General features: G+C 45.5%; 1 protein-coding gene across 3 annotated transcripts in view; it reads right to left on the reverse strand.

Annotated features, from left to right (window-relative positions):
• The window catches only part of SAMD5 (sterile alpha motif domain containing 5), a 51,901-nt gene extending 31,916 nt beyond the window's left edge, over positions 1-19,985 (reverse strand). For all 3 annotated transcript variants that reach the window (XM_019424992.2, XM_019424988.2, XM_019424989.2), the window contains exon 1: positions 19,179-19,985. In XM_019424992.2, coding sequence (XP_019280537.1) covers positions 19,179-19,634 — 456 coding nt within the window. In that variant the 5' untranslated portion in view covers positions 19,635-19,985. The remainder of the gene's footprint in view (positions 1-19,178) is intronic.
• Between the last annotated feature and the right edge of the window lie 437 nt (positions 19,986-20,422).

A 20,422-nucleotide genomic window follows, 5' to 3' on the forward strand; every position in this document is an offset into this window, starting at 1 on the left:
AGTGTCTAGCTCTCGCAGAGGGCAAGAGCATATTTTCTATTCCTATCCCAACAACTGTCCATCTTTGCCCAGATCCAGGTGTTTGGGCAGGTTTCCGGCCCTCCCTCTATGACAGCCTCTATGTCCTCTGATAGAAGTCCTGGGACACTAGTGGATTCTGTGCCTACCTCCCAAAGGTGGCTGATCATTGTCCGCCAGCCTGTGCCACCGAGGGGCTCTCTCTGGCTTCCTGCTCCAGTTCTAATGTTTCTAATGTTTCTCGTGAGCATCTAATGGAGGCCTGTGGGCAAAGAGCCGACAAGTGGATACAGATCTTCTGTGCGTCTGGGGTCCCTGAATATTTGAAATTATCATGCCAGCCCACACTTGGCCTTTAAAAATTCACAAAAATTTTAGTTGTTTTCCTCATATTTTCTTTAATGGTTGCCAACCCTCCCTCACTTGGGCTCTGCCAAAGACAGAAGGCTCTGTCCCTTCTCTCCTTTAGATCACGTGGTTGCCTTTAGGCCTCAGGTCTCCGATGGAGTGAAAAAGGGCATAATGTTGTAGGTTATTCATCCTTTTCTCAAAGTTAAAGAGCAATGTCTTCTTATGGCTTTCTACACCCTATGTGAAAGGAGATTTATAGAGTTCCATATCATGTAAAACGATAATCCTACAGGAAGTGTTGGTTCCATAGAAAATTATAGTATAACCAAACACTTTCTTGTTATTTTGAAACTCCCCTTTCCTCTCTTCCTACGCAATGAAGTCACTAATCAGGATGTGACTCTTTTGTTCACACTCAGATGATCTGAAAATATCCTAGACATATTTCCATTAAACACACATGATGTTCATAGATGTAGCATGGGTCTCAGTCTTATTGGAACTGTACAGTATGGCAACTAATTCTTCAGAGCAGGTTCACTCCCCCTTTCCCAACTAAGGTCTAGGGAGAGAGCCTGTTTCCTCAGATTTATATTTGCTAGTCACTGAATTTCTAATATTTATTCTTAATTTTGATAGCAAAATAAGACCATTCAAAGGGGATACTTATTACAAAGGGGTAAGTAGATCTTTCAAGCAAACAAATCAAAACTTGAATGCTAAAAAAGTATCTTTAAAAGCGCTTTTCGTTGGGGGGCGCCTGGGTGGCTCAGTAGGTTAAGCGTCCAACTTTGGCTCAGGTCATGATCTCACAGTTCGTGGGTTTGAGCCCCATGTCAGGCTCTGCGCTAACAGCCCAGAGCCTGGAGCCTGTTTCGGATTCTGTGTCTCCATCTCTCTATCCCTCCCCACTCACACTCTCTCAAAAATAAATAAACACTAAAAAAATTTTTTTTAAAGAATAATTTTTGTTCGGAGACTATTATTATTATTATTACAACAGAACTACATACATGATCAAGATATTAATGAACCATTTCCCCTTGGAAGTGTCCATTTCTAAGAAAACTAGCCTTATCACTTTGTAATCACATTTTTTTTTTGTTTTTTATTTGAATGGGATGTGGTACTAAAAATAGGACTACATACTACCTAACTCATTTACCAAAATGACTTTCAACTGTTACCAAATCTTACCTCAAACACCGAAAATGCCATTATGGATATTTAAAAGCTGCTGGAGGCTACAAAAGCAACTCCAATTAACTTCTAGAAGGATTCTATGAAAGAATCATTTGCTTAAATGTCTGGTTCCCAGGGGTGTCTGGGCGGCTCCGTCGGTTAAGCATCTAACTCTTGATTTCAGCTCAGGTCATGATGTCAACGGTTCGTGAGTTTGAGCCCCACGTCGGGCTCTGCACTGACAGTGTGGAGCCTTCTTGAGGTTCTCTCTCTCTCCCTCTCTCTGCCCCTCTTCCACTCACGCTCCTTCTCCCTCTCTCCCTCTAAAAATAAATTAAGAACATTTTTTTAAAAACCTTTAAATATTTAAAAATAAAATAAAGTACAATAAAATAAATGCCCAGTTCCCATATTATTCTCCCCTCTATCTAAAAGAAGGAATGCCTCTGATCTTAAGAAGATACCATAAACTAAATTGCAAGGTATGATCTAGCAAAGACATTATCATGGTGAAAGTTCCTAAAGGGCTAAACCAAAGAGAACCAATATTTGTTTGCACTTTGGGACACAGTTGGGATTCAAACACAGTTAATGTTTGCTAATCACTTTGTCAGACGATAGAATATGGGACAAGACATTAGATCCTCAAGTTGAACAGGAGCTATTTTTTTTTTTTTCACCAAATTCGTGCGATTTAATTTACGTATGACTTACTTTCTTGTCTCCTTCTGTTGATGAGTATTTGTAATACGTGTTCAAAGAATGAAGGAATTCTCTTTGACTTAAATCAAATACAAATTATGGACTCATTCTACCCTTAACGTCCTTGAAATCTACACTAATTAGCATGCTATTATATTTTTAAAAACATTTTTTTAATTTTTTTTTTCTTTTAAGTTCATTTATTTTTGAGACAGAGACAGAGCATGAACGGGGGAGGGTCAGAGAGAGAGGGAGACACAGAATCAGAAGCAGGCTCCAGGCTCCGAGCCATCAGCCCAGAGCCCGACACGGGGCTTGAACTCACGGACCACGAGATCGTGACCTGAGCTGAAGTCGGATGCTTAACCCGACTGAGCCACCCAGGCGCCCCATATTTTTTTAAGTAAACGTGAAAATCTCAAGACATTCCCAGTCCCTACCTCACACCTGCTTTTCACCAACTGAAAGGCAGCTGTCAAATCCCAAAAGCAGAGTTTGAGGCAGAACTTCACAGCAAAGATGATCATGGGCTCTGGGGTGAGTACACCTGGTTTCCAAAGAAGATCTGCTAACTGGGTGACTTTGGACAAGTTATGTAAACCCTTTGAGCCTCATTTCCTTCATCTATAAAACAGAGATGACAAAAACATTACCACAGAGGCTTGTTATGAGGATTGAATGAAACAATATGGGAAAGCACTCAACAAACAATATATATTGACCGTTATCAGATATTATTATTATTCTGCATACGTCAAAACTGGTTCCTTATGTTCTATCTGAAAAAGTTACCAAGAGCAAGAAGCTTATCCTAATTTGTGCGAGTCTGACTGAAACAGTAACTCTAGGTAGGACGGAAAATGATATTTTAGCTTTCTAAACTCCACGGGGAGAAAAAGGGAGGAGGTTCAAGTAAGAAGAGAAGTCCCCTCCAGATGTGAAGAGTAAAGTCAAAATATCCGTAACTAATGGCCATATGGTTGGATTAAGAATAAATCGAATTTTCACAATTAATGAAATCAAAGCACAGGGGAAAGGTTTTTAGAATATGGGTTGAGTTCACTACCCTAGGGGCTCTTGCTTTTTCAATTTGCCTGCTTTCAGAAGAACAACATCACTCTCCCTCTTTCCCCACAAATCGCATTTAATATAATTGAGCACGTTCATCCCCAAATAGCAATATTGGGGGTGACACAGAATGTCATACTTCCTGTCAGAGAGCGAGATTGATATGGCTCAACAGTTGAAGCATATTACTGTCCCACTGCTTTAATAAGCGATCAGAAAACGATCAGAGGATTCAGTTCACCACCATTTTCAAGGTAAGTATATCCATATAAGGGGTCATGTTAACAGAGATAAATACACTGGCCCAAATTGCTGTGCCAAGACGTGGCAGGAAAAACTCTGATTTAAAAAATGACACTGCAATAAAACTCAAAGTTAACGCCACCAACCTAACTCCAACTCCCCACCACCTCTTGGTCATGAAGTACATCTCCAAGGAGTAAAATTACTTTGCATACCCTCTGGCACAACTTTAATCTCTAATGGATGCAATGTGCCTATCTTGAATTTTCTCCTACTGTATAAACCTAATGAAGCCAGAGACACGGTGGATCTGGGTGATCCCAGATAGCAACTAATATACCACCTTTTCTTCAGATGACTTATGAATGACAGTGACTAGAGCACCAACGTTGGATGCAATTAACAACTTACCAAATTATCAGGTTTTTTTCTTTCACATTTAGGTAGAGCTCCTTTTCACCTTAACGGGATCTACCATAGGAAGCAAGTCTTCTGGCTGGGTGGCGGTTCCTTATGTAAAATATTTTCTCTTCATAAAGATTATCTAGAGCTTTATTACTTTCTGGCCATGAAAAAATTGCCCCTGCTTAATGCAGCACTACTTTTGCCAATCAAGAATTTCCCAGAGGAGCATTTCATGACACAGCAGTGTTCCATTCTGTGTTGATACATGGTTACTTGAAAGTGGTTATATCTTTATTGCCTGATTGATGGCTAGCTTGGGAAGAGCTGGGTGCGTCCTTCTCTGCAAACCCAGCTGATTTCTGCAAACCCCGCCGAATTCAGCACCTGATAGAGGTATTTTCTCCAGAAACATAACATCCGTGTACTCCATTGTTAATTCTTGCCTCAACGACCTTTTAAGGAAGTCATTCTATTTGACCAGTCAAGAAATGTTGAGATGTAAATCAAGGACTCGGTACAATATTTCTTATTCTTACTGCGTCTTCCAATTGTATCTTTGTTACACATTGGGCTGTTGTTTCTATGCAAAATCAAAGACCCAAATTAAAACGAATGCCACATCAATTTCCTTTATAAGGGTTTTCAATTTAACACGGCATCTGGCAAGCAGCCCCTTGTATTTTCCACCAAAAGGCCTGGGGGGGGGGGGGGGTGGGCAGGAAGAGAGCAGGTGCCCTGTGAGGGTTGGGGGTGCAGTGGGTGGACAAGAGGGAGAATTCTCGGAAAACAGTAAAATCAACAGGGATTCAAGTTCAACCCGACTCCCTACCCTCCTCAGAGTTTCTGCTCTGTGGTTCAAACACAAAATGTCTGCACAAACCAGAAAAATAAGTAGTTACCCACAACTATGCAGCCGTTGCCTTCTGAGCCACAGGCTGCAGGCCTAGCCCCATGTCTCACCACTGTGACTTCCACAAAGCCATTGGCACAAAGTCAACTGTAATAACATCATGACGGTAACTGTCGAAGGGGTTAGCAAACTGAAGGTAAATGTCAAGCATTATTCATGAGAGAAAAGATATGCAATGTAAAAAAATGTCATCACAAACTGGGAGTAAGAACATAATTCCTCCTCCCAAGCTCAGGTTGCAGAAGACATTGCTTCATTATTGACTTCACCTCAATGATGTAAGCATGGTTTAATATTGAAAAAATCTATTAACGTAATACTACATCACAACATTAAGCCCAGTAAGAAAAGCACTGTCGATTATTTTTAAATTGTTGAAAATATATTTAATCGAATCCAATATCCATTGCCAATAAAAATTCCCACAAATTAGAAAAATGAAAATAATTTTTAACATTATGAGGAGAATTTTACAATGAGAACCAGTGGCAGAATAATTGCAAAATGTCTGCAGCATTTCCATTAAAATTTGGAACAAGACAAGAACACAGAAATGAAAGCTAGAATTCCTATAAGGTGCACGATAAAATTGTCATGTATGTATGATTACATATAACATCAGAGCTTTACCTTATCATATTTATACTTTATATCATGCACCAAAATAAACTTCAGATGGATGAGAGAGTGAAATGTAGAAATTAAATGAACAAACAAAAGGAATAATGGGAGATGTAAGTAAATATGAACTTATTTTGGACTTGAGAAGGGGTTTATAAGGGTAAAAGTGATCACAAAGATAGAGATTAACTATATATATTCTCTACCTAAAAAAAAAAAAAAAAAAAAAGGAAAACCTAAAAAGCAAATGATCAATTCAGCAAAATATTCTCAATGGTTATAGCAGGCAAAAATATTATACATGTTGCTATGATTTAAAGAGCTTTTTGAAATTATGAAAAGAATACTTAGTTTCAATAGAATGGTAAGGATGTGAACTAACTATTTAAGGTCTTCATACAGAGAATAGCTTCATAATCATAAGGTTAAGAAGTAGATAATATTATACCTATTTTATAGATGAGACAACTCAGATTTAGAAAGATTAAATGACTTGTCGAAGTAAATGGTAAAAAAAAAATAATTCAAATTCAATTATATCTGAGTTTGTACCTTCTATATTCCACCAGTCTGAAAAAAAAATACTAAAATTATTGGCAAATTAGAATACATAAGAGTTTTAATTTTGGTGGCATATGGAAAAAAAACCCATAAAATTCTAAGGTAAACCACCATTCTGGGAAATAGCTCTATAAACCACTATGCAATAATGATTGTTTTCCTTTATATATAAAAAGTTCTTGCGAAGCAACTGGGAGTAGTCTGAGACCACAGGGGAAGAAAAAAACAGGCAAGCACCATGAACCGGCAGTACATAATTATAAATATTAAAAGCCATAAATACAAAATTATGTAAACCGGTAATCTAAGAAATCTAATTCAAAGAACAACGAAATACTCTTTCTCAAACATGCCATCCTCAAATGACAAAAAGTTGTAACAATCAATAATAATATGGGTAAGGTTTCAACCCAATAAGAAATGATTATAAATTATGGTATTAAACTCAGAGAGACTACTTAGTGTAAAAATCATTTTTCAAATGATATCTGAGATACAGGAACAGCCTGACCCTTATCCATTAACAGTGTAACACGAAATTTGTGCACATGTACAAAACAAATATTCTTATATATAAATGACTTTTAAAGAGATACACTGTATCATTAGAAATTGCAATGTAGACTGTTTTAAATTTCTTCCTGATCTGCTTCAGTGTTCTCCAAATTTTCTCGGTTCAGGATGATTAATTTTCAATCAGAAATGCTTTCAAAATGTTATGATACACATAATGACTTATCCACTATCCATAAACACACCTTAAGTCTGTAAAGTCCTCCTAGAACTTAAAAAACAACTTCATAAATATTATCCCATTTCATTCACACTATAACCCGGTGAGAGGTCCCAGCACCACTTTACAGAAGAAACAGCTTCTCTTAAACTACAATGATCACATTGCTTCATGTCTCCCAGGCAGGGCAGAGGAAAGGGTTCGCCTCAGTTGTAGGCAATAGAAAGGTACCTAAAAACAAAATAAACCTTTTAATTATAAGCGTGCCCTACAGACAATTCTAAACAATGTTAGTGGTCTAACACTTCTCCCTGAAAAAGTCTTTGGTCTAAATTACTTACTGTAGCTGCTGCAATTACTTACTGTTCAGTTTCAATGGTATGTGTATTCGCTTCCAATTAGCATCTTTTTATGACCTGTCCTTTCAATGAGCACCGTGTTCTACATGACAGTTAACTCCGAGAACTCCCGGTGATACAGCTGGCACCAACCCACAGGCTTGGTTCACAAGAGTCCTTTTCTAGAATAAGTACAAGTCTGTGGGTTGGTGACACGTGTCTCTTATGCTATTATATATTCCTAAATTAAACAGGATATTTGAAATAAACAGTGATAGGAACCATGATTTATAAAAACAAAATAACAAATAAAAAAAAAAAACAACTTGAATTGTTCCAATTCTATTTGTCTTATGTGACCACTTAGAGTTCTTGTGTTGAAAATTCAAAACAGGGGCGCCTGGGTGGCTCAGTCGGTTGGGCGATTGACTTTGGCGTAAGTCATGATCTCACGGCTTGTGAGTTCGAGCCCCACATCGGACTCCGTGCTGACAGCTCAGAGCCCGGAGCCTGCTTCAGCTTGTGTCTCCCTCTCTCTCTCTGCCCCTCCCCCACTCATGCTCTGTCTCCGTCTCAGAAATAAACCAACATTTAAAAAAATTGTTTTTTAAAAAGAAAATTCAAAACAGTGAGGCAGCACAAATTGCAAAGCATAATACTTCAGTCTGGTTAAGTGCAAGTTTTATTTCATAGATAAAATGTTTGTTAAGTTTGAATACTTTGTGGTTTTTTTTTTTCAGTTTATTTAAACTCACGAAACGTGAGATCAATACCTGAGTCAAAATCAAGAGTTGGATGCTATACCGACTGAGCCACCTGGGCATCCCAAGTTTGAATATTTTAAAATTAAAATGTGTTCCTTATTTTAATTGTTAATTGCTTTAAAACTAAAGAAGAAATCCAGAAAATCATTACTATATACTATCCAATGACTATTACTTAAGATAATTTTGTCAAACAGAAGTGGGGTGTTAAAAAATTATACACCCTGGGGGTTAAATACAGTAGACATACCTCTAGTCTTATTATAAAAGTTATGACAGATTCTAGGGAAAACGCCTTAAAATTTGGAACAGCTGTTCCTTCTGATTTGGGTAAACAAAAAATACATACCAATTCTTTTCCTTATGTTTTGAACGTGTTCCAAATAAAGTAGGTCTTATTCTGTTTGTATTTATAACCTTATGGAAACCTAAGAGTAAGGTTTTTAGAGCTCATCAGACCATTTATTTCAATTAGAAGCAGTAATGAAATCTCTTTAAACTATTAGATGTCACTTAATCTCTATGTAAGACAGATTGTATCCTTAATGTCTCTTGGCACGATCCACAGTTATTTACCCTTAATAGTTTTTATATTGACTGAAAACGAGAATTCCCTTCCGATCCCTCCCAGGCCTCTCAAGTCCGAATCAGCAGCTGATCTGAAATAACAATTTTTCATAAAACTTAGAATATAGCTGTTAAAAACCTACCAACTCAAGCTTGGGTGGCAGCGAGAATAAGCCAAGGACTCCACGCCATTTCCAGCTCTGCACAGGCTGTGACATTGAGAGGCCATGACCATCTTGGTTCCTGGTGAACTTTCCCTCGCTCTGGGCACTGTTTCTCCAAATATCTCAGGGCACCCTTGTATGTTTCGAGGACCAGCCCTGGTCAAGCCCGTGGCATCTGACCCACCTTCCTTTTTAAGAACATTCATTTCAGAACATACTTCCAGTGAGCTGAGATCAGAGCAATGACATAATCTAAAAATAACTGCATTTATATCAAAACCTGTTGTCTCTTTCTTATCTGTCACCGTAAGCCTCAGACAACTACCTAAGAGCACACCAGGTTCACAAAGGCATTCTTAGCACTGGCGTGCCTGCCCTTAGCATCTTTTCTGCACTCAACAGTGAGAGGGAAAAATGAGAACTCTGACTTCCGTAACCCTGGTGAAAGCAGCCAGAGAGCAGAGCTTTCTAAGAACAGCAGGATGGGCAAAGGAAAAGCCACACACACCCCCAGGAGACTACCCACACCCCGATTAGCCCATCGAGTGCTGCGGCTTACTAATATCTACGTAGTTACCAAACTCCTCCCCTTTAGGGCCACAAGCACCTGGGCAATAATTATCTCCTCGCGGAGCCCATGACTAGTGCCTTACTCTTCGCAGATACGCAGGGAATGGACATTGGTATTTTACACAGCTTTGTTGAAGAGTTTCCATCCGTAGGACGTGGGTACACCATAAAAGCGTATTTTTAAGGATGCAAAAGTAGGAAAAGGATTATATCGTAAAATGTAAAACTACTTTACAAGTCATACCAAGAAAAAAAAAAAATACTCCATCTGTTGTCAGATGCCGTCTTCCATTTCCTATTTGTATCGAATGTCATTACTCATAATTGTCAGATTTGATTCCAAATCACTCTAGGTATTTACCCCAAACCGGATCCACCTTAGAAGAATGAAGGCTTGTCACCACTGAAGATGTTCTAGAGTGTTCTGCAGATGCCAGACCTTCAGAAATGTTTTGAGTAATGGGAACGCTGTGATGGATCAAGCGACTGTTTTAAAGATTACGATCTAATTTTGAATGTCTAAATGCTGAAATGTTTACATTTTTATTTTTTTAATGTGTATTTACTGCGGGGGGCAGGGGGCGCCCCAAGAGAGGCAGAGAGAATCCCAGGCAGGCTCCGCACTGTCAGCACAGAGCTCGACGTGGGGCTCAACCTTACGAACTATGCGATCATGACCCAAGCCGAAATCAAGAGTGGGACGCTTAACCAACTGAGCCACCCAAGCACCCCTGAAATGTTGATATTTTTAAAAATCATTTTCATTATTGTATCTTCAGGCAAGAAATGAACGGACATCGGTTGTAGTAATAATCTGCCACTCATTAATTACCAAACACCCCGATAATCAGGAAGGGGACCTGAGCCAAGGGGATTTTCTGTACAAAGCTGACAGAAGGCCACTATGACGGAGGCTGCAGCATCTGAGCAAGATGAGGTATGTGTGGCGGAACAGGGACTGCAATAGGGGGGCACTTAACCTGAACAAAGGTTCCTCATCTGGCAAACGCAATTTTCTCAATGCCCAGAAAATCCACCAGGCAAGGCCAGCAGTAGACCTTCAGTGACCTACCCCCCAGGGGCCATAGCAACTCTCCAGTACCTCTGTCATCATTTAGTTCACAGGGTTCTCGATCACACGTCCCTCCCGCCGGTGATGCCGTGCCGCCTGGACCTAGCGGACAAGGAGTCGCAACTCCCCTAGACTTCGTGGTACGAAATTTGCACGTCAGAAGGTGAGAAATCTGACACACACTGAGGGGCCTTCCCGTGAAGTGTTCAGGGGCCCTGGAGTGCGGGGCATCTTGAGACATCTTTTCATAAGGGAGGAGAAGTTGTGCCATCGGGCCCCTCCTAAAACCAGAAGGGAGGCACGGCGCCTAAATGGGCCCCTTGGGGCTTCAGAGGCAACCTCTCCCTCACTGGGAAATGCCGCCCCAGCCCTTTCACCAAGCTGCTCGTTCTGAGTTCGGCCCAGAGCAAGAGAAGGTTCTGCACGGGCGGCACTGCCACCCGGGCCACGCGCTCCAGCAGACCCAACGGCGCCCGACGTGACAGGTGACACATACAGGGATGCCCTCCGGAGGCTTGGGCAGCCCCTGTAGGTAAACCACAGTGCAGACCCTTAGGATTTTGGAGCAAGACCCCACGGACACGTTAAACTGGGACCTGCAGCCCCCAAAACCATGAGAGAATAAATGTCTGTTGTTTTATGGACCCCGTCTGTGGTACTTTACGACGGCAGCCCCAGGAAATGGATACAAATTATAGCCTCCTAAGTTCTTAGCGCATCTCACCTCCATAAGAACCTTGTGACCTAGTCACTGGTGTTGTCCACTTTTCGCAGGGGGGCCGAGGTGACCCCGCACGGAGCACAGCTGGGGTCTGGACTGGACGGTCTGGTTCTGAGCCGGTGGTCTCACCCACCGCAGCCCGGTGTGAGCGGCGAGGACCGACGAGGATGCGCAGAGCTCTCTCCCATCTGGATGAGCTCCACCAGCTGCTATCACACACAGAACGCAGGCCAGTCCAGGGTGGGTGCTCGGGACAGGTTTGAAGCATGGGAAGAGCAAGTGACGGCTTTGCAGGTGACTGGAGGGCGGCCGACATGCCCATGGATACCTGATCTTCCATGACGACTGACCTCCCCCGTTAATGGCGGCCAGCCCGCTGTCAGGGCCTAGAGTGCACATCCCCAAGGATGAGCACCTTCTTAAATTTTGTACCCTGGTCCTGACCCTGCTTTGCAGGTCTGCTTTTTATAAATTCTTCTTACTTTTTTTTGGAATGTTTATTTATTTTTGAGAGAGAGAAAGAGAGAGAGACAAAGCACAAGCAGGAAGGGCAGAGAGAGAGAGAGACACAGAATCTGAAGCAGGCTTCAGGCTCCGAGCCGTCAGTGCAGAGCCCGACGCGGGGCTTGAACCCATGAGCCGTGAGATCATGACCTGAGCTCAACTGACTGAGCCACCCAGGCACCCCAGAGGTCTGTTTTTTAAATGACCTGTCCAACCAGCCATTTTAATTCCCAGCTCTTCTTTGATGATACTTAACGAATAAGCATAGTTGGATTTTAAATTTCTTCACTGACAATCTGCATTCAAGTTTTGACCAAAGTTGATCTTTTTTTTTTCTTTTTTTTTTTTTCTTTTTTTTTTTTTAACATTTGAAACCAACCTAAGTGCAGAATTCACTAACTCTTGGCATTTGTGGAGACAACGTTGAACTGTTTTGTTTGTTTGTTTGGAAAGGCAGACTGCCCCATGCACAGAGACTCACTGGGATGTGTCTGGAGTCTTGGAAGCCTGACTGCCCGACGTTCCACAAATGGACCTTGAGAGCTTGTTTGGAGGTTCTAGGAGGGCGGTGCAGCTATTCATAGACCCTTGACCCAGGAGCAGCCCTCCCCCATCTGGGAAGGTCATCCTCTTAGACTCAGTGTCGCCTCGAGGAGGAAAGCACATGGAGTGGTGAGGGAGGAAGGGGACACCTGCCTAGCCAGCCAGATCAGCCCCATCAACCCTGGTGATCAACAGGGTGACAGATGTCACAGCCAGATAGCCTTCGCATCCCACATTCAACTTTTACAAGGTGTCATTTTTGCATGTCAGACCCTGGGCGAGGCCCTCCAACATACACATCCATCGATCGTAAGCAGGAGCCATATCTTTCCGGTTCACTGCGAGAATCCTAGGGCCTGGCCGCTGGATGGCGGTCATCGAGAGAAGGTGACCGCCAGTGGACCCGAGAGCTGGACCCCAGCAAGCGGAAGCTCCTCAGACTCACCCGTCTTTGGAATGAATACCCACTGGTACGTTCCCATACCAGGAACCACTTCAAGAACACAGCCTTTAGACAGTAATGTGCTGTTGAGAGCATCTGGATGATGTGTATGACCATGCCCCATTACGACCTCTGTACAAACTTTTAAGATTCTGGCAGGCGGGTGCAGAGAGCTACTCACCACACAGCACCCAAGACAAGCCTCACTTGTCAGTTCCCTTGCTTATTTCAGACCTGCCACCTACCAACCTGGACTGGTCTGCCTCTCTCTCCGGTCTCTCTCTGCGCTCCGTGGACAGGGGCCAGTTTCAAATTTCACCTGAGGAACTCTGGAGGGGATGTTTAAGTAGATGGACGGACAGATGGACGGCTAGATGGCTGGCTGGCCGGCTAGGAGTCCATGTTCGTGGAAACTCTCCGGAAAGTAAACTATAAAGAGCATGAGGAAAGTCGTCTCACTCCCAGCCCCTTCTTTCTAGATGGAGCTTCATTCGCCGAGGCTGCAGATACTTGAGGACATCGACTTGAGCTGGGAAAACTGAACTTTGCCAGCTTCTGATCTGTCCCTGATAACTTCACGAAGGTGGAAGAATTCTTCGGGAGGAATATTTATGGTCAGTTCAGCTCTGCCAGGACCCAGGGCAGAACTCTAAAGTTATCTTCACCAACTTCTGTCTTTCCTTTCTGACTATTTCTTCTGTATCCTCACCCTGGCACAGACACAGAAGCCCTCGTGCCGCCTGTCCTTCATCCCAGGCCATCTCTCCCAAACATCCATTAACAGGCCTATTACCACAGGCATCTTGTTACATAATTAAATTCACACTGAGGTATTAAAGAAACCTAACACTCTGACAGCATTATTAAATAAGGTTATACTAACTCACAGGTTTTTCTTAAAGTTTATTTATTTATTTTGAGAGAGAGAGAGCACACACAACCGGGGGAGGGGCAGAGAGAGAATCCCAAGCAGGCTCCACACTGTCAGTGCACAGCCCAATGTGGGGCTTGAACCCACAAACTGTGAGATCATGACCTGAGCCGAAACTAAGAGTCAGACGCTTAACCATATGAGCCACCCAGGGGCCCCTAACTCACAGCTTTAACTGGAAAGGAGATGTTTTTCAAATGAAAAAGTCAAGAAGCCTACCCCGTCTGCTATCTATCCTGTGGCCTGCTTTCTGCTTTTCCAAGTCTGCTAGGAAACAGGATACCTTTATAGCCCCATAGCATTCCCCTCTACCACACCACAGTCCAGAGCACTGCCAAACTCCACAGGACTCAATAAAACTTACGCACAGCCTGCAATTTGCACCCCACACATATGCACGATGAGGGTGCCTTCTATACACGTGTGGTTACGCACATCCTATAAATACTGTGTCATGTTCAGGTATAGCCATAGCACCAGATCATAATACCCAATACTTGTATATGACCACAACCTTCTCCCCTAAACCTCTAATCCCTCCACTTCCCCCTCACTGGCATCAGGCGGTCAGAGAAATGAGGACTTCTCAATGTCACCCCCTCAACGTTCCCAGTCTCCTTGCCCATCCTTCCTGTGCTCCCTCCCACTATGGAGGAGGAACCCCTCTCCTACTAGAAGCAAATCCACCTTTTCCTTCCAATGCTTTGGGCACGATTCCCTCCCACCTCCTCCAAGACTTTGACCTCCTGGGTGTCTCCCTTTCTCTGGCTCCCTACCATCAACACTTCGACACGTTTGAGTTCTTCTCATCCTTAAAAATAATTAAACAGGGGCGCCTGGGTGGCTCAGTCGGTTAAGCGTCCGACTTCGGCTCAGGTCACGATCTCACGGTCCTTGAGTTCGAGCCCCGCGTCGGGCTCTGGGCTGATGGCTGAGAGCCTGGAGCCTGCTTCCGATTCTGTGTCTCCCTCTCTCTCTGCCCCTCCCCCGTTCATGCTCTGTCTCTCTCTGTCTCAAAAATAAAATAAACGTTAAAAAAAATTAAAAAAAAAATAATTAAACAAACAAACAAAAACACAACCCCGCAAAACCCTTCCCATGACGGAGTCTACCTTCTTCCCTAGCAGTAGCCTTGGTTCTGTCTTCTCTGCCAAACTTCATCATGTCGGTGTTACATCTGTTCAATGGAATATGGTTCAGCGCTAAAGAGAAATGAGCTGTCAGGCCATGAGGAGACATGGAGGGGCCTTAAACACACATTACTAAGTGAAAGAAGCTAATCTGAAAGAACTACATACTGTGTGCTTTCAACACACAGTTCTAGAATGTTCTGGAATGTTCTAGAAAAGACAAAACTATGGAAAGAGTAAAAAGATCAGGGGTTGCCAGGGTTTTAGGGAGGAGGAAGAGTTGGAACTCAAGAGGATTTTTAGGGTAGTGAAGACACTGGAGACACTCTGTATGTTTACACCTGAAGGCAGCCTCTTCCTTCCCAAACTTGCTCTTCTGTCAGGTCCTCTACCTCGTCAGGGAACAGCATCAGAATCCGAATCCTGAAATCCGCAGGTCCTCCCAACCTCTCAGAGCCCTCTCATCCCTGTCAGCCAAACGGTCACCGTGTTCCGTCCATTCCACCTCACAATTCCCTCCACTGCTCCTCCCCCACTGTCACTACCCAGTCCAGGCCACCAGCAAATCTCTCCTGACCCTACAACAACCTAAACTGTTTACCCTCCCTCTGGGCAGGATCCATCGAGAGCTCCCCTCTTAAGATACTCTGAACTCCTAAGGATGAGTTCAAGACCACCCAGGACCAGCCACTGTCTGTCTCTCGTATCTTGCCGTTTCCTCCAAGCATTGTGGGCTCTGTCCAGACTGAATTCCCTTAAGTTCCTGTTGCCAGGTTGCATACCCCAACCTCCTCCCTTTCTGGCCTTTGCACATACTGTTCTCCCTCTCTAGAACACTGTTCCCTTAGGATCCTTGCTCATAGCAAACCTTCAGGCCAAACCCTTCCCAACCTTCAGCTCTCTGACCCAATGTCTGTTCTGGAAAGCCTGCCCAGACCCACCTCCCTGCAAATGAAGTCGGACGCACCTGTCCATGGCATCATGTGCTACCCACCAAAGCAACCGTGCCTTTAGCATTACTGTTCATTCCATTTGATGTCTTCCCTGCTAGACCAAGCTCCTCGAGGCCAGGCTTCTGCATCCTGCCAAGCACAGGGACCGGGAGCCTAGAGGCTTGGCACAGGGCTCGGAGCTTGGTGAGTATGGAGATAATATGTGTAAAGCTTGACCTAATATTTACCCTGTGAAAACATAACCCCATTCCACTGAGGCAGGAATCACAGCAGTCACAGAAGCCAAGTACAGGACAGAAAAGGGACCCATCCAGTGCTTTTTTATTTCAAGCAGCATTCGTTCTTTGCAAGCTCCTGGTTTTCCAAAGCTGCAGACTTGCTTTGGGAACCAAAGGGGAACTTACTTTGAACTTACATTTTAATTACTTTCTTTGGAAAACCAAAGGGAAACTTACTTTGAACTTGTATTTTAATTACAGCCTTTGGAAAACAAAGAGGAACTTAACTTTTTACTTACATTTTAACTCACCGAAGAGGGGAAAGTGGCGACAGTTGGTAAGATGCACAGCACCCCCAACATTAACTGTTTCCTGAGGCAAATCCTACAATCCTAACGTCCTCTCAAGTGATTCTTGGGAAAACTCCTCAATTTACTTTCCTCTCTAAAGATTTGCTATCCCTGCCTTGATCATTCATGGTATGACCCACTTTCAAGCCACCTAATATTCTTACCAAAATGCAAAAAAATAATCACAGGGATCAACGATGCAAATGACTATAAAGGAAATGTAAGGCCTGCTTGAATAAGCAGAATCCCAAATGCACATAATGAACCACCTACACGTTCTGACCATGACCGAGCCAAGGAACTTGGAGCTATTATAATGTGGCTCACATTCTGAAGGAAAAGTCCTAGCACTATCTGCCCACACACAAGCTGTGCCAGAAAACAATTCTTTTTTTTTTTTTAATTTTTTTTTTTAACATTTTATTTATTTTTGAGACAGAGAGAGACAGAGCATGAACGGGGGAGGGGCAGAGAGAGAGGGAGACACAGAATCGGAAGCAGGCTCCAGGCTCTGAGCCATCAGCCCAGAGCCCGACGCGGGGCTCGAACTCACGGACCGTGAGATCGTGACCTGAGCCAAAGTCGGACGCTTAACCGACTGAGCCACCCAGGCGCCCCAGAAAACAATTCTTAAATCATTTAAAACCCAAAACTTTAGAGGCAATGCACACATAAGTGACACATTCAGACCAAGCAACATGATTTGGCACTGTGGCTCACTTGTATGTTCAATGCAACGTTAATTACACCTTAGTTCCTATTATGTGTTTTTCTTATAACAGGTGTATAAAACTACAGCAACAGAACTTTTTTTTATAATTCAATTTGTCATCTCTATGTTTCTGGTCCCCAGTCGGAGCATCCGTGGAGGTCCAAAAACACTTCTGCCCCCATTTGATTCCTTCATCAGTTTAAGAACCAGAATTAAGTGTGTATGGAAAGTGAATAGGGTGTTATCTTTTTTATCAAGGATTGTTACCGGATTTATATGGAAGTTGACTAAAATCATCATTTCCACGGAAAGTAAATAGTATTACAACACGAGGTGAAATCTTCTTCTCTAAATCGCACTTGCTCAAATGAACTACCATATGGACACCATGATCTAGGCAGGATTCAGTCCAAAGTCTGCACCCAGACATTTCACATCCATAGAATTCTCGACCGCTTCTAAATGGAACAAGAATCCTTCTCAGCTTCTAAGTTTGATATCTATGCCTGTATGTTTAAGTCTCAGGACCAAATGGGACACTTCCTGCACATCACTCTCTCCAGCGCACGCTCTCCTCTGCCCTCTTGCCCTCACTCAGCTCTGTTCCCGAAGAATAAGCTAGTGGCACAGTGATACACCTTATTCTCTGTATCCCATTCTGGCCAGGCCTTGACCTATGTCCTCACCATGTGCCCACCTGCTCACATATTCTCAGCCCACACCCACTTCACTTCCTGCGATGTAAATCACAAGAGTCTGACACCTTGAACTCCTTTGATCTGCTGTCTCCGGGAACGAGCCTTTAGACTAATGGTCCCGTCCCTCTATCCACACCAGACGGGACTAACTCTACCTGCCTGGGAAAAGCGTGCTTTCCTCTCTATTCCCCGGTTTGGGGCCTACATCGGTTATATCGGTAACACAGGGTGGGTGACTGGAATACAGGTTTAATTTGAGGCAAACTGTCCTCCGGACCTGCCCTCTCTATATTTTTATAAGTCAAATGTCTACTCTCAAGCAAGTTATCCAAACTGCCTTTCTTGCAAGATAACATGTGGACAATATCAAACGCTTTATTCCCGTCTACCCTATCCACTTTTTACCAAGTTTTCGCTTGCCCTTCCTGAAAGCTGGACGTTATGACCTTCACTTAAGAACATAATGCAACGCAAGTGACCAAGATGAGCACAGAACATGTAGATAATCCGTGTTCCCCTGTTAGGTTGCTGTGTTTACAGCCGTTCCCCCCACCCCCCCTCACCCCCCAGCTGCAGCTCCTTTACCACCATTCCCCCCCTGAGCTTCTCTATAGGATTTCCAGCTGAAGTCCTCCCTTTCCTGGGTAAATCCAAGCAAGTTTGAGGATCACCTGTGCTGTCTACTTCTCCCTTTCAAGGCAAAGACCCTCAACTTGGAAGGCTTCAGGAACCTAAACGGAACAGACTCGGCTGGAGGGAGAGCTCCTGTGTGAAAATAAGACTTCCTGTTCATTATTCAAGGCCCAAACCTGTATTTGAGCCTTCCTCACAGGGCAGTTTCCATAACCTCCCAGTTCCTTCCCCACCCCTCTCCCCCCTGCCCAGAATTCCTCACTGGCCACTGAAAAATCTCACTTCCTTGCACTGTGCTCTCCCCTCCCAACCGCGAGCCCACTCAACACTTTCTAGAACTCACAGTGGTTCCTACTTTGTGGCATCTGGATTAACAGTAAACCAAATCGGTGACCCAGCACAGACCCTGGCAGCACACCCTCCGCCGCCCCATTATCTTCAGTGTCTTTAGCACAGATGACCTCCCTGTACTCCAGGTGAGGGAACTCATCCCAAGTGGCCACACATTTGTTTTACCCGCACCCCCCCCCCCCGGTCCGTGTCAGTGGTTCACTTTACAAACGTGCAGCACTGCTTAGATTTGACTTTATGGAACTGGGAATCACAGGGCTCGACTTCCCACCCTTTAAAGAGTTCGTCAATTTTCCTCTGGAAATTTCTCAAAAAGATAAGGAAAAGGATGAGAGAAAAAAAAAAAGATCGACACCAAGGTAGGTATTAGCCACCGTTCCGGTACCTGCCAGACTTAAACACTACCACAGAGGGTATCTGGAATTGCCCTTCGCTCCTGGAGAAGCGCCGCTCATTCCGGTTCCTGGCAGGTGAGCCCCAGACACTAAGCGGAGACTTGGTCCTCGTTTAGAACTGACACCTGGGTGCGGGATCTTGCCTTACCAACCGCTGGTGACACCGGGAAGGAAGGACCCAAGAGCGAATACGGAAAGAACAGACGAGAGCATCCCAACTACCCAAAGCATCCTTGGCCTCCCCGTCGTCACCTGGCATGCGCTGCCGCCGCTGGGCCGTGTCCCCTCCCGCCGCGCGCCCCGCGCGGTCCGGGCGGCGCCTCCTTACCTTGCGGGAGTACGGGGGCTTGCTCAGGTGGATGCCGTCGCGGACGAGCTTATCCCTGATCATGATCTTCAGCTTCAGCTTGGGGTAGCTCACCAGCTCCCTGCTGCGGGGGGCGGTCGTCTGGCTGCGGGGGTCCCCGCGAGTGCCCGAGGCCGGGCCGCCACACGGCTCCCCCCGGCGGCCGGTGGGGACGGTCACCGCGGGCGGCACGGGCGGCGGCTGCGGCTCCAGCGTGAAGTAGAGGCCGGCGGCGGCGGCATCCTGCTCCCGCAGCCGGCGCACGGCCTCCAGGATGCGGCGGCGGTGCGCGGGCGCCAGCACCCCGATGGCGTCCAGGTCCGGGTCCCCGATCTGTTTGCACACCTCCAGGTCATCGTAGCCGTTATCCACGAAGGACTCCGCGTACTGCGGGAGCTGCAGCGCTTTCAGCCACTCGTAAACTATGTTGGTGCACATGGTGGGACTGGAACCCCGCCGGCAAGCACCGTCCCAGCGCCCGAGCGGCACGGGCGGCACCAGTTCTTGGAACTTTTAATCCTCTCCTCCAAGGGGAAAGAGAAACCGCCGCGAAGTTCTCCGTGTAAAGGAAAGGAGAGGGCCGGAGCCAGAAAGCCAGCAGAAGAATCCCGAAGAGGGAGAAGCGTAAAAGCGGCAAAGTGAATTCCCCAAGCAGCCTGGAGCTCGCAAGCACTGGCGGCTGTGCGAGCCGCTCCGCTCGGCTCCGCGCCGCCCCTGGATGCGCCGCCGCCGCGGGGAGGGGCGCGCGGCGGGCGCGGGAGGGGGCGGAGGCGGGCGGGGCCGGCACAGCCCTCGGACTCGCGCCGGGTCAGCGGCTCGCGGTGCCGCCCCGGAGTTTGCTCCGCCGGGACCGGCCGGGAGCCGCGCGCCGCATCTCGCCTTCCGGCGGCCGGTGGCGGCGTCTGAACGCGCGCCCCACGCTGGGGAGGCGGCTCCTCCGCGCAGCCCCGCGGCCGCCCTGGAGCGCCTCGTCTTCGCGAGTGCGGGTCACCGCCGTCCTCCCGGCGCGCAGGGGGCGGCTTCTAGGCTGCCCGGCTCCCGCGGCTGCCTGGGATCGCTCTGTGCATTTCTTTTTAATCCGATTTCTCTAGCTCGTGGAAATCTCACTTGGTCGCGAGCCGCCCCGACTTCGGCCGGCGCGCCCGCGGGCAGCCCAAGGGCACGTCCCGCTGCCTGACCCGGCCGGGCGAGGCCGTGAGGCCAAGTTGCCCTCCTCCTTGCCCAAT

The sequence above is a fragment of the Panthera pardus genome, unplaced genomic scaffold, assembly GCF_024362965.1.
Source record: "Panthera pardus isolate Hobbes unplaced genomic scaffold, ASM2436296v1 HiC_scaffold_17, whole genome shotgun sequence".
NCBI lineage: Eukaryota > Metazoa > Chordata > Mammalia > Carnivora > Felidae > Panthera > Panthera pardus.